The following is a 15472-nucleotide window of genomic DNA, read 5'->3' as shown; positions in this document are numbered from 1 at the left end:
CCCCACCACCAAATAGTGGACATTTCATATACTTCTAAAATAAAGTATATAGACTAATCAACTTGGCTCCATTGTAAACATTTTTCTGTAATGAAAATTCAGACAGAAAATTCAGTCTGGCCAGTCTATTTTTCAGTGTTTTGAATATTTCAAATTAAATTGATTGCGTTTTCAATATATATTTAAAGCAAACTAAAATAGATTTCTGATGTTATGATCAATTCAACTAGTAGAGAATGTTTTTTTCTGTTCTGGTAACTATGAATAAAGAAAGAGCTATGTTAAGGTTAGTGATCAGGTTTTATAAATGAGCTTTTTCTCCTCCTCTCTCCCATATTTACAGGGGAGCCAGGTTTCTAAGATTGTACTTCAGTTGTTTGTTGATTTTTGTGAACAGGTGTCTTATTAAGGATTTTGAAAAGCGGCCTTCCGTCACACATCTCCTCGACCACCCATTTATTAAGGGAGTCCACGGGAAGGTTTTGTTTCTGCAAAAACAGCTGGCCAAGGTCCTTCAAGACCAGAAGCATCTAAATCCTGTTGTTAAAACCAGGTATGGTCCTCGGCGTCTTCCTGCTTCCTCTCTCTGGTTATTTATGAAAAAAATAGCATGTCATGTGTTTTGATTTGCCCAGCATTATTACTGGTAATCACATCCGTGCATTTTTAAGTTTCATTTACATGACATTAAGTACTCCATGCCCGGTGGATGAGAGCAGGAGAGCTTCAGAAACAAGCTGCCCATTTGTGCTCTTATGGCTAATTTCTCTCAACTGTGGCTGAAATCTCACTCCACCCTCATGTTCTAGTTAAAAACCAATGCATATATATTTATATTTAATATACATGTAGATTTTTAAAAATTCCACCAATAAAGAAAACTGGATGAAAGCAGCCATGGCTGAGATTGTGTGAGAAATCTTTACTTGGCTATTGCAGGCTAGAGAGTATAAGTATAAGGTGGTTTTGGAAAGATTACAAGTTAAACACTGGAGCCTTTTTCTCTAAAGTGCTCTGAGCCCATTTTCTTTAGTTAAAAATTCCTTAGAGGCAATTTAGTATTTTTAAATGATTTTTTCCCCCAGATATCATCTATGCTATCTAAAGCAACTGTGATTTCCCCCCTCTCCTATTTTTATAGGGTAGATTAAAAAAATAAATGTTTATTTTCAAGGGCAGTTGCTTAAAACAGTATTCTGTGGTGGTCTCTAAGAAATAGATCTTTGGTTTCTGTCCAGAGGGTGGCAGAATTTCTCTTTAAAAAAAAACTACATGCAAATAAAGCTGCTTCCGCAGCTAAGCAATTATTTGGTTTTACAAAACTGGCCAGGATGCAGATAAGCTCTAATCCATTATTACTAAAAGAACATTCAAAGGACTGGAGGTGAAGAAACTAAAATATCACAAGTCACAAGTTCTGGAAATATTCACGTATTCTGCAGAAAACTGTTTACAAATCAAAAAGCATCAGAACTCTAGGAGCTAGAGGCATAGTTTCAAGGTGACTATATCTTGCCGATCCCCCCACCCCCAACCCAGGTTCCCTTTTTGATAGCTCAAAACAAATTATTTCCTACTCTTTTCCCTTTTCCACTGCAATTTCTCTTTCTATGGCTTGCCAGTGGGGTAGAGAAACGCAGAGAAATTCTTGTAACTTGGTGCCTTTTGAAGCAGTAGAATTTGTGTTTAAGCCCCAGGGAATTGAAATCTTCTTTTCTTCCAATGCTTTTGTTCCTATCCACCAGCCACCACCCCTCTACCACACACACACACACACATACACACACACACACACACACACACACACACACACACAGCACTGCCACCAAAAATGAAGATGAAATAAAGTACAAACCAAGCAAAAAAAACAAACTCAGAATTTAAATGCTCTCCGTTGAATCAGGTATCTTCTTGTTTCTTCTGATTTGCTGCAGAACAATTTCTGAAACTTAGTTGCAAAGTTATTCAGCTTTTCACTTTTGCCTGAATTTGCCTGTCCAGATGTGTGTCCTCTTTTTAAACACTTTCCTCTCTTTACCATAGAAAGCCAGGACTCCAGGCTCTCTCACCCCCCTCTCTAATTTCTCTTTATCTTTGTTAACTCCTTTGATGTCGAAGGCCTCATAGGGTCAAAGACCCTTCTCTCAGGGTCTTTGTAATCTTCAGTTTCACTCAGAAGTTTGTGTTTCTTTGAAAAAGTCACTAAAAAATACAACCTCACAAATAGGTATCAAAACTTTAACCAGCCACTTCTTTAGGAGAAAGGAAAATTCTAAAGGAAACACGCTGCATGAAATTAACACATCTTACCACCTGTCCTACACTATTACTTCCTCTTAGCAAGTGGCAGGGAGTTGGCTACATGGGTGTTTTTTTTAAGCCCATCCGGAAAAATTCTCAAATATCATTTGATGCTGGTAATTCAATATATTTATAAAGTGAGTTTCCAAGTTAAGGTGGAAAAAACAAAGAATTATTGAAGTGAGCGCATAGATGAGTGAGGCGAATACCCAATTTACATTTTTCTGCACAATTATGGTCACACGGCAAGTGGTACAATGCAATGGTTAAAAAAACCCTGACTCTGCCAGGTTTGAATCCCAGCTCAACCACTTATGGACAAGTTATTAAATTTTTCTGTTCCAAAATTTCTTCATCTATAAGATGGAGATTATTTTGAGGGTTGACTCAATACATTAAAAAATACTTAATGTTGGGCTTCCCTGGTAGCGCAGTGGTTGAGAGTCCGCCTGCTGATGCAGGGGACACGGGTTTGTGCCCCGGTCCGGGAAGATCCCACATGCCGCGGAGTGGCTGGGCCCGTGAGCCATGGCCGCTGAGCCTGCGCATCTGGAGCCTGTGCTCCGCAACGGGAGAGGCCACAACAGTGAGAGGCCCGCGTACCGCAAAAACAAAAAACAAAGAAACTTAATGTTGATAACAGAGTTAAACCTCAGTCAATGGTAGCAGTAGTTGTAGAAGTTGTATATGTTGTGGTCTGTTTAATTCAGTCCTCCATTTCTTTTGGCCTTAATCTGTGCAAATTCATCTCTATTACCAAACAACATCATGAAAATAAACAGTACTGAGATACTAAATGTTAAAAATATAAATTTCTGTCTCTTATTTAAAATCTAATATATTCATTTATTCATTCCAGAAATATTTATATGTGTGTATGTGTCAAGCCCTCTGGTGAACAGAGGAAATCAGATACAGTTCCTGATAAAGAGCTAATAGTCCAGTGTGTGAAACAGACAAGAATCAGATGAGAAGAGCTCAGCATGAAAAGTACCTGGATAGAGGGTTGCCTGGAGTACCTCCCAGAGTACCTGGGAAGGGTAGACCCTGGAAACTGGTGGGAAGGTGATCCTTGAACTGTCCTGAAGAACGAATAGAAGATAGTTGGGGAAGGGGGGGTTATTCCACGTGGAGGAAAGAATGAGCCAAGGGTAAAGGCACAGAGGCTGGAGACAGCTTAGGGGATTTGGTGAACAATTAGTTGGCATTGCTGGAGCTTGGCATGGGACGTGGGGAGGGAGAAACAAGGCAGGAAGGGGCCAGGGCATGATGGGCTAAGGAGCTTGGATTTGTTCCTTAGACACTTGGGAGCCACAGAAGGATTTCAAGCAGAGATGTGCTTTAGGAAGATTGTTCTGATTGCAGTGTGGAGAATGAAATGGAGCTGGGCAAGGCTGGAGCTAGGGAGGCTAGTGAGAGCAGACTGTGGCAATTGTAAATAACAGAAGGTATTAAGGTAATGGTATTGTCAAAGACTTAGTGGTGAATTGGATGAGAGAGATTAGGGAAAGAGAGAAGCGTCACAGGGTCTACCTGAATTGGCTGCCTCCCTACCCTGGTTCATACTGTAACCAAACAGAAATTGCAAGACACTCAGAGACAGAGACCAGTAAAAAGACTTACTTTGCTTCCTCTTCATATCCTATCAAATGCCATCCATAGCCTATGCAATGCCATGTACTTCCAGATATTACACAAAGCTTCCAGCTTTCTGCCCAAAGAAGTGTTCTTCAATGGTCCAAACAGTCCTGGGACCCCCAGCTGCAGAGACTTGTTTAGTTTTGAGAGCTAATGCAGAGAAATGAGAACTACAGCCTACAGGGGGAGATGTTTTTACTGTGTTTTTACTGTTTTACTGTTCCTGTAAAGGCAGGGAATGTTCTGTCCTCTTTAGTACTTTCTCCAGGGGCGAAAGAAGTTGGTATTTTCAGGGGGATGCAGAGAAGAATGCAGGTTCTTAAAGGATGGGGAAGAACTTGGATAGGTGAAGGGGAGGATCTTATATAGAGGGAGACATTGAAAATAGAGAGAAGGTAACAGAGGAAGCAAGAGGGAGGGAGATCAAGCACCTAAGAGGAAGATTGAACTTAAAAAGAACCTCTAGGTTGGGAAAGACACAGAAAGGTTAGATGAAGATATCCAGAAAATTTGAGGGGTGGGGGCAAGAGGCAGAGGAGATACTATGAGGAAACTCATGTTGAATGGCCTTTAGCTTTCCAAAAAAAAGTAAGCAACATGATCTCAAAGTTGGGAGTGAGCTGTGGACTCCAGGGAAGTGTTAAATCTTTGAAATAGCCGCTATGAGGAATATGATAAAGGGTTCATTAAAGGTGGACATAACGATTGCTCAATAGCACAGAAAACCCAGGTGGAACTTAACTGAATAGCATTACATTGTAGTGAAGTTAATCAGTGTTTAAGATAATGCATGTAGAGCATTCAGGGGAGCATTTGGCATTAGAACCTCTGAAAAATTGTACCATCAACACCATCACCTTTTCCATCTATCATCTCTACCAATTCTTAGCCACAGGAGCAGGAGTAGAGAAAGCAGATACTGTGGTCTTCTTCAGGCTGGAGACTGGCTTGGATGGACATTGATGGGTGGACACGGGGGCAAGAGAATCTGAGTAGGAGAGTATCCTTGAGGTCTTTTCGGAGATTTGGAAGAAAGTGAAGCCAGAGTGGCTTATTGGCTTTGAATGTGGGTCTGGGTCAGGGGACTGGCAGTTACAATGAAGACAAAAAGCAGATTCAGTGAGAGGATGGTGAGAAAAGAGATTGTAGAACTGAGTCCTCGGGAACTTTTGAGAGATTATTGGGAACTAGTCATAGCTGAACTTGTGAACAACTTCAGTGGAGGAGAAAGAAAAGTTTTTAAAGAATTGACAAAGAGGAATCTTGAAATTAGAACGTGAGAAGAATTAACAAAGTGATTGGTAGGGTATGGGAAAACCACAGACTGGAATTAGGGGAAGGAGTAGAGAGAAAGGAAAATGGGGGTCAAGTGCTGGAGAAGATGGTACGAGAGGGTGATACGAACTTTTTAAAGATAGAGGTTGGTTAGGGAGAACAATGGATGGAAAAAGGCAGAGGCGAGCAAGGAGGACACTCCTTTCCCCACCCCCTCACCACGAGTGGATGGAAGGTGGAATGAGGCAGGAACATTATGGGGAAATGGTCCATTCCTGTTATGATGAGGAAATAGACACGTATTCAGGAATAAGGCTAGGAATCATGGGGGGCTCATTCACAATAGAGCAGAAGCTGTACTGTGTATTGTTGACTGAGAAAAAAAAAGCACAACCTAAAAGTTGAGAGTTACGTTTTATTCGGTGGACAAAACTGAGGACTTAAGCCTGGGACACAGCATCTCAGATAACTCTGGGAGACTGCTCTGAAGATGCAAGGCGGGGAGCCAGGATATGTAGGAGTTTTTTTGCAGCAAAGACCAGGTGGTTGATTGTTACTTAAAGAAAACCAGATATCTCAAGTTAAGGAATTTAGCACTTTTCTGTATATGGGAAGATGCAAGAGTCTGGGCTCCCTGGAATCATTCCTTTGATATGTACCTCAGCTATCTGGGGCCAGTATCCTGTGCTCTCACGTCCTGAGTCTCCTCACGGTGCACCGTTGGGGGATGGCTGCAGCAGTTGACTGCTGAATGGTGGGCATCAGGCATCCTGTTTCCATCCTCAGTTCCCTCAGAACTCATCTTTGGAGATGCTGTAATGTGATGGCTTGATGGCTGCACATCCTCTGTTCACTGATAAGGCAGCCAATATTTTTCATTCACAGTATAAAGAAGAGCTTGAGTGGTGAGGCCCTACGGCTCCTCTCCTGGTATAAGTGTTCTGGCTCTTCTGAATGGTGCAGTTTTTTGGGACAGCCAGACTGTGATCCATTCCCATGGCACATTATGTATATGAGGCACCTATGGAGAAGTGACATTGTACTATTTGAGGTTTGATACCATTTCCTGATGCTGATTGAATGAGTGAAACCATTGGAATTTAAGTTTTTCCAGTAATTTATAATTTTTCTATAGCATATGTTTGACTCAGAAACAGTAGAGAGGTTACGCATCCAAGGCTGACTCTCTCAAAGGAAGTCACATAGCCCTAATATTCGGTGAACAGTAGTTTAGGGCTACATTTTTACTTAACCTGTCAGGGATGCTGTTAAACAATGTGGTCATTTCCTTTACATCAGCTCCCATTTCTTTGACTTTCAAAAGGAATTTTTTCCCCAAATTACCTTTGCAAATCCCTGAATTCATCAATATTATCTGGTATATCATGTCACTATCAAAGTTAGAGACGTCGACATGAAAACATGCTTTTTAAAAAATCACTTCACAAGGGTTAGTGGGTAAAGAGCAAAACCTCTGTCTGCAATTAGAGTAGAGGCAGGGAAAGCGCAGGTTGGCTGTGCTGTGACCCGACCTACTCCCACCTTCCAACCTCCCATCATGGACTCAACTTCTAGCCTCAGGAAAATTGCAAAACCCAGCACGTTGTTTGTTCCCCTGTGGGTGGTTTGGGACTAGCTGAAACCACAAATGTTAAACCCTCAAATGCCAAGGGTCTACTACCAAGTATTACTTGGTAGAACAATTAAGTTGCTGGTTGTTTCCTGCTCTGTTTAATGGATTTTGATTCTACCCTTGCAGTTTGCCTGAGGCTGATCAAAACAATGACCTCAGCTTTTCTGATTTCTTTTCAACCAGCAGCAGTGGCCCTTAAAACAGGTTTGTCACTGCTTCACTGCTGAGCTTTCCCTAGTAAGTCTTACTCTCGCTTCCTCTTTTACCTGCAGACATGCACCCCACACACACATATATACACATACATCACATTACATACACTGTTGGGTTCTTGGAATCCTGTGCAAATGAATGACTTTTGAATGATTACTTCATCAAATGCTGAAGACGCTTGCCACATAGCAGGTTAAGGATTTTCCTGTTTTCCTAACAGACAAGAAATAAATCTATACCCTGATGTAATCTGCTATCTATCTCTATAACTGAATGAGTGAATTAATATTTAATTTTCTGCTGGTGTCACTGATTCTTGCTGCCTAGAGAAGATAGCTATATCAAATACACTTAATATAATTGATAAGATGCTGATCTATTGAAATTCTGGTCAAAAACAATGCTTGGGTGAAAAAACAGGGAGATACTGTAGAGATTTCCACCCAAATAATTCTTGTATTTTTAATCTATGTATTATAATGTTTGTTTGATAACTATAAGCTTAAATTTCAGATCAAGATCGAGCTCATGTAGTTAAAGTTATCTAGGTGGTAACTTTACTCATATTTGGATCTCAGTAGGATGGTGTTACACCTAGATGGTTTGCCGTTATTTTCCTCATGCTAGGTCCATGATTATGTGATTACAGTAAAGTTCTCTTTCATCCACTCTGTTATCAAAAGGTACACTGAAATGGAAATAATGATTTGGAAGAAATATTCAACATCACTACCTTTGTTGGAGTAATAGTACTCTATCCCCAATTTTGAGTAACATTTTCCTTACCATATGAGATCCATTGAATGTGGTGATAAGGGAATGGTCCCTCTAATCTATCCAAATTGTCAACTTGTTCCTGAGCTTTGTACGTGGCCGCAGAAGCCTTTGTCTTAGACTCGTAAGGACCACCACCTTTGAGCCTGGACCCTCTCCCTTACTCCTTTTCTTTACTCCTTTTTTCTCCACCCCCAACAGGTTTTACTTACTTATCTGGGATCTGGTGGGAGTGTTAGTCATTTTCCACTCCTTCCGGTTCCGCTCTTGGTTCCACTCTTGGATGGAGGGAAGGGCTCTGATCCTGAGTGTAGAGGAGTGGAGGTAGAGGTGGCCTTCCCAATGGTCCTCCTGCCATAGGACGACCGTCTAAAAGACCATCAGGCATTTTTCAGTGCAGAGTTTCACCTCTCACTAGCACATCCCCTGTCATTTTTAGACTAAAAGATTTTGTTTTAAATATCGTATATTAACACATATATGTGGAACCTAGAAATATGGTACAGATGAACCGGTTTGCAAGGCAGAAATAGAGATGCAGATGTAGAGAACAAACGTATGGACACCAAGGGGAGAAAGCGGCAGGGAGTGGGGTGGTGGTGTGATGAATTGGGCGATTGGGATTGACATGTATACACTGATGTGTATAAAATGGGCTACTAATAAGAACCGGCTGTTCTTACAAAATAAAGATTTTGTTTCCTTCCTACCCTTGAATTATAATTTAGAGGCCTTCCTTCTATGCTTTGTTCTTCAACATAGTTGGGCATGAAGGGAAGAATGCCTCCTGCCATACCTACGTGAAGCTCCTGCAGCCCTGTGTGGACCTACCTACATGGATGTTACTGCTTCCACAGGCAAAGTTGACAGACAGGAGCAGGCTAAGGGATTAAGGAATCACTTTTGGACAAAATATGTAATATTTTGTCAATATTATTCATAGGGCCAGTAGCTCAAACAAAGAAGTCTGCAGGCCCAGTGATGAGATATCAAAGAGAACTCCCAGAAATGGTTTTAACCATAATGCAGGTGTAGAGATTAGATTATAGTGAAGCCAACAGCACTTTAGGACTTTATTCCCCCAGTGTCTGAACAAACCTGGTACCTTCTACAGCTTCTTTCCCCCCTCATGGGCTGGACCTAAGACATCCCCAAAATCCCCAATCCTCTATCTCATCTGTGCCCACTGTTGTTTTAGGGGACCTCCCAGTCTCCACCTCTGGCTCTGTCTCACCGACTCTTAAGATCCAGTTCTTATTCTCCACCCATTGCCTTAGACCTGATGTTTCAGAATTGCCCTCATTCCCACCTTACTTGAACTGGGGACTCAGACACCAGTTTCCCCTTTTCCTGATCCCTGGATCCTTAGGTCAACCCTTCTCACCACTACCTGCCCCACACCACACCAAACCCAAACTCTAAGAACCAGCCTAAGCCAGGGCTTTGAGTCTCATCCTCTCTAAGCTTTAACCCCAAAACTCTATTTGTCTGGGAAACCAGGCTTGGCAGACAACATACTTAGGGCTTCATGAAAACAAATAGAAAATCTAGCAAAAAGCAGTATAGACTTTGTTGGGATTTGAAAATATCTTCTAAATCATCAAAACTATAATACCTTACCATATACTCTTAATTTAATAGAATGCCTTTTGCTTTATCCAACCATTTACCTATCTCTCCATTCCTCTAAGCTTTGGAATACTCAATTCGAAGTTTTTAGTTGGAAATCTGTAATTTTCACATTAAACAAGGAATTCTTCAGCAAGAATTGATAATACATGCTATTCTCAAGTAAGGCACTAGGTGGAGCATGTGAATTTAAAGGAAATTTAAGTTGATGGTTACTGGTGACAACAAATTATTTAACTCAAGAAAACTGTAAAAAAATTTAAACCAAATTTCTTTTGATTAATTTCAACTAAAAATAGACAAATATAAAACAGTGTAACACTTTTAATAAATATATGTACTCTAGGATAATGTAAATTAAAAAAGATAAAAATTGGAATAAATAATTTTTTTCTCTTCATTCTCTCCAAACACTATAGCCAAAGCAGGAAAATGAAGCAGGTAGCAGTTTCAGAAGAACACTAGTTGGGGAATACTGAGATAGGGCTGGAATATATATTTTTTTCCCTGAGTGAGAAGATGAAGTGGTCTGTATCAGAGTGGAAATACCTTGCAAGCTCAGATTTGCAGACAGCATCTGCATGATTCCTGGAGGTTAAATCTGTGAGATAGATATACAGATAAGCTCTTCAGGGTTCAGAAGATAACAGTTTCGATCCTGGTGGTATTGCATTGTACATGTTCACAGTTATAGTCACGACTTTCTAGTAGAGTTTATTTGTGATATTGCAAGTGAGGTTTGTCAGTGCTTCCACTTTAGTTGGCTGTAAAAATGTCATCCAGCGTGCAACTTGACATCCCTATATGCAGTTCAGGCTGACTTCAAGTCCAGGTCAGGAGTTACTGGAAGAAAAAAAAAAATCTCAGGAAACTCACCTTTGACTCAGTGATATTTTGAAATCTGATTCCCCCGATCAGCCTGTTACCATATACTTCTCAGAGTACCATGCATTCTGTCCAAGGTATTTAGTTGCACTCAATGGAGAGACAGAATGGAGAGTGCTTACTTCATCTTGACCCGAACCAGAGCTGTGGATTTTTAAAAAATTCCTGACTTTCTTTGTCAAAAGATGCTTGAAATAAACTCTAACATAGACTATTTCATACGATTGCAAGATATAAATTTAGGAAGGAGATAAACTAGCTGAATTTAATATGATGAGAATTTAATTTATTAAAAATATGTTGCAATATTTTGTTTTATGGTGAACTTCAAAGGAAAAAAATGCTTGGGTTTTATGTGAAGAGGATTTGGCCAGAAATGTGTACCCTCCTGCTGTTTTATTTGGCAAAGTGGCTAGATAGAAGCAGCTCTGAGTTTTTAAGAAAAGCTGTTTTTCAAACAGATATGATTTTTCTTTGACATCACTAATATGTTAGAATACAGATGAATAAACTGTTCTGTCTAATAATAATTTTAAAATGCTTAGGTTATAAATTTGACTTTATTAAGTAAAATTAAGTTTCATCTACTTTGGACTTTTATATGAATTAGCAGCAAAATTGGTTCTAGCACTGGAGATGACTAATACCATGCTTAAAATACTCCTTCTACAAATCTATCAATAATAGGGATTAGGAAGTAACTTTTAATTTAATAGGCAGGAAGTTTTTTTAATGCCTGGTGAGTACACTCCCAAGAGAAAATCTCACATATGTACACAAGGAGATGCACATAAAGATACTTGAGTGCTGCTTTGTTTTTGGTAGCAAAAAGTTGGAATCAGCCTAAATGTTGATCAAGACCAATAAAGAAATTGGTACATATTTATATGATGTAATATTACCCAGTGATTAACGTGACAGTCACTTGCTCACTCACTCTCATTCTCTCTCTCTCTCCCTTGTTCCCTGTCTTTCTCTCTATGTATGTATGTCTGTGTGTCTATCCCTGTCACCTTTTATGCCCAGTATCATCACAGGTCCATATATATATATATGGAAAGAGAGAGAGAGATGGGAGAAGGAGGGGGTGGGGAATCATGATGTTGAATGGAAAAAAAGTAAATTTGCAAAATGAAACCACCAGTATGATATCATTTTTATAATTTAACATACCAAATCTGTGTATTATGGGTACATATATGTGTATGACCAATATTTTTAAATTGGAAGGATACCCACGAAATAGTGGTCACTCAGGAAAGGGGAGTGGGATGGAACATGGGTCCCAAAGGGATTTAGAATAAACAAGATAAAATGTAAGCATTTATCGATTCGTTGGTATCTGCTATATTATTCTCTGAAGTTTTCTGTAGTTTCAAAAATTTCTCAAGAAGTGTGGGGTGGTGCTGGTGGACAGCAGGAGGGGACCTCAAGGGAAGTACCCTAGTGAGAATTACATGCCTGACACTGAACAGAAAATAATGCAAGGAAGTGCTGTGGTTGGCACGTAAGAAAAGCAGATATAAGTGTTAGATGGGCCCACTTGGCTGTGCTCCTCATGGCAGCGGAAGGCTTGAGCTCTGGAGCTCCCCTTACCCCCGGGGGGCCCTGAAGTGATGGGGAGAGAACTGGGGACTTGGACTGGAGTCGCTCTTCCTGTCCCTTCTCTGAAGTCTCTGAACACGTTGCGTGGTAAGACTGTGGCTGAGTTGTCTTGTTGCCTACTTTTTGCTGTATTTTCTAGGCATGAAAGGATGCATACCAGAAGACCCTACCATGTGGGAGATGCTGAAAAATACTGCCTTGAGGATGATTTGGTCAATCTCGAGGTTCTGGATGAGGTACTAAATATTTAATAGACAATTTTCACCAATGACATTTGTTTCACATGAGTGGTGTGACCTTTCTGTTGTAGATCATATTCTCCTAAGGTCACTTGAAACTTTAATTGTTTGTATAGCCTTGGGGTGAAGCTCAGGAACATTTGGTTGCTGTGACTATGATCTGGTGTTGTGTGCATTTATAGTCCCCCAAATGTCCTGAATGATGACAAGAAAAGGGTTTGGATTTTTCCCGTAAAGGCCTTTATATTGTAGGCTTAAATGATGTATTAGATCAGCTGAAATTATTTTCTGTTTATAGAAAAGTGCAACTTAACCCTTAAATTAAGATAGTTGTTTGCTCTTCATAAAGAGGAGCTTCATTTAGGGAAATAGTGAAGCTAATATAGCTTGAATTCTAAATTTGGAAACTGTGATAATCCCCATTTAAAATATGCATGTTTAATAGAGCTGTTAATTGCACTGGAGCTGCTTCTGCTGATTCTAACTCTGGGGACCCTTAACTGCAATGCATGAATCACTAAAGTGTGATATAAAAGTGTTCAATTCTGCATTCCCACCACATAAATTTTAAGTGTAATGCTTTGAGAAATGAAGTTACAATTTGTCTGTACTTTATTAATAGTAATGACCTATTAAATCAAATTCTAAATAGAACATTTTGGTTGGGTGAGACATGTTTTTCATAATAAGAGACAAAATCTTTGTTGCATATGTCAGAGTCTCTTAGCAAGTCCTAAGTGGGCCGAATTCTTTTAGCATATTCCTAATTTTTTCTTTTTCAAGGCAAATATCTGCATTTAGGATCATTAGGATCCTAATCAATAGGGTATGACTTAAATGGGCTATTTTAATGTTTTAGAGAAAAATATTCTCGTAAGAATACATTTGTTGTTATTTTTAGGATCACTCCCTTGACTGGAAATAGCGTTTACTCTCAGTACTATTTATCCTCTTCTTAGGATACAATTATTCATCAGTTGCAGAAGCGTTATGTGGACTTACTGATTTATACATATGTTGGAGACATCTTAATTGCCTTAAACCCCTTCCAGAATCTAAACATATACTCTCCACAGGTAAGGGATCCTTTATGATCATGGTGCTCCTTAATAGGAAATGTGAAATCTCAAGGGAAAATGAAAAGGGAGAAAAAATGAGAATAAAATTATGTCATCCTAGGGGTGTACATACCCCAAACTGAAGATAATAATACAACACAGATGGAATTGTTACATTTTGGGGGTAACTTTTTAAGTTAATATGTAACAAAACAGCTAACATTTATTTAGTGCTTACCACATACCAGGCACTGGGTTACCTTGTTTATCTCTCACGAACCTGTGTGACAGGTAATATTATTAAGCCTGTTTGGCAGATGAGGACACTTAGCATAGTGACGTTAATGCCCTTCCACAAGCTTGGGAAGCCAGTAAGTGAAGACTTGGGATTTGAAGTCAGCTCTATAGACTCCAGAGCCTCAGCTCTACAGCCTCCCTGATGCCACAATTCTCCTAATAAGTGACGAAGCCTTGGTTTTGTGGGCAAAAAGGTACTGGGACATTATAAGGGTTCTTTAAGTTAACGTTTTTCAGTTTTCCAGACTTTATCATGGAGTGAAACGTGCCTCAAATCCCCCCCACATATTTGCATCAGCAGATGCTGCTTACCAATGCATGGTTACTTTCAACAAAGACCAGGTAAGAACTTACTGCCCTTCCCCACCGAGTCCCACAGTAGGATGTGTTCTGTCCTCCAATGCAGCTCTTAAGTCTCCCTAAAAACTTTCCATTCTGGTTGCTGGTGCTGACTCAAGGAAATAGGCAGTAAAATAGTAGCTCAGGGGAACAGGAACAGTGATAAAGCCAGAGTAGCAGGAAAACGTGAAAACCCTTTTCAAGGAATGTGAAACGTCCTTGTCAAGGGCACTCACTTCCCCTGGGAAAATATAATAAGGATAATCCTAATATGAATATAAGAACACAGAGCTAACACAAACCTGATGACGTGGCAATGACTGTCATAAAAATGGGATGGAGAATGACGGACATGAAGTTCTTTCCAGTGAAGGTCTCAGAAATTTCATGGTCCTGTCCTTTTTGTATGAAATACTGCACACAGGTTGTTAGTGCTTCTGCACCACACTGTTTAGCTGCTGAGAAATTGTGATGAATTGGGTAAAGACTGAACAAATCTTAAACTCAGTGCTAGTTAAACACAAAGCTCACCCGTACATTTTAACTTTCTGGACCTCTGATTCACAGTGGCGGCATATCCAACCTTTGGCCCTTCCTTTACTTTCAATATGTGTGTTTTCCCTTCTGTCTTTATTCTGTTTGAAATAGAAACAATCTAATGTGGTGGGAAATTTTATGAGAGCAGCCCAGTGTGTGTATTTCCTGAGACCTGTGAAGTCCCAGCTTTGGATTTGCTGAGGAGCTGATTGAAATTATAATAGTGCCAGTTACGAAATGGAGTACCTGGATTCACTGTGTGTTAGCAACTTGGCTTCTCCACATTCTTACCTTTCCCAGAGACTTGTGGAATGTCCGTAGAATTCATAGAAAGGAAGGAAATGAAGAGCGATATATGTGTTTCTCAAGTTAAAAAGTTACCCCACTGTGTTATCTTTTTCTCTGACACTAAATGTGTGTCTTTACCAACACCAGCCAGTTCTCCAATTCCCTGACACCAGCTGGCTGTCTAACAATTCAGTTCCATTCAATTCTGATATGAACTATCCATGTTTAGCACAGACCTCACAGGTTCAGGGCTCAGTCCCCAGACTGCTGCTACTTCAGACACCAGCTGTGAATGGGGTACCCAGGCTACCTACACTTCCTCCTGGCTGACTGCAAATTCAGGGATTCCCACAGCCCCCCACAGGTTTGATAGTTCACTAGAACGACTCACAGAACTCAGGAAAACACTTTACTTAGGTTTACTGGGTTTTTATAAAGGTTACAACTCAGGAGCAGACAAATGGAAGAGATGCATAGGACAAGACACAGGGAGGAAAGTGGTGTAAAGCTTCCACACGTTATCCTCCCAGGCCTGCGACATATTCACACCGGAAGCTCTCAGAATCTTGTTCAAGAGTTTTTATGACTCAGTCAATCCCTGGCCCTTCTCTCCTCCCCAGAAGCTGGGGTAGCGGGGGTGAAATTTCCCACCCTCTAAATCATGTGTTTGGTCTTTTATTAACCAGCCCCCATCCTGAAGCTGTCTTGGGCTCCACCTTGAACCACTTGGTGAGCAGTTAGGGTTGGTTGAAAGGGACTTG

General features: G+C 40.3%; 1 protein-coding gene across 1 annotated transcript in view; it reads left to right on the top strand.

Moving 5' to 3' along the window:
• The window catches only part of MYO3B (myosin IIIB), a 399378-nt gene that overhangs the window by 174624 nt on the left and 209282 nt on the right, over positions 1–15472 (top strand). Inside the window, exons 10-13 of the mRNA XM_073806955.1 lie at positions 398–553; positions 12093–12189; positions 13152–13268; positions 13785–13889. Coding sequence (XP_073663056.1) covers positions 398–553; positions 12093–12189; positions 13152–13268; positions 13785–13889 — 475 coding nt within the window. The remainder of the gene's footprint in view (positions 1–397; positions 554–12092; positions 12190–13151; positions 13269–13784; positions 13890–15472) is intronic.

Source organism: Tursiops truncatus, chromosome 7 (genome assembly GCF_011762595.2).
Source record: "Tursiops truncatus isolate mTurTru1 chromosome 7, mTurTru1.mat.Y, whole genome shotgun sequence".
NCBI classification, from domain to species: domain Eukaryota; kingdom Metazoa; phylum Chordata; class Mammalia; order Artiodactyla; family Delphinidae; genus Tursiops; species Tursiops truncatus.
This window is presented reverse-complemented; position numbering and strand designations above follow the sequence as displayed.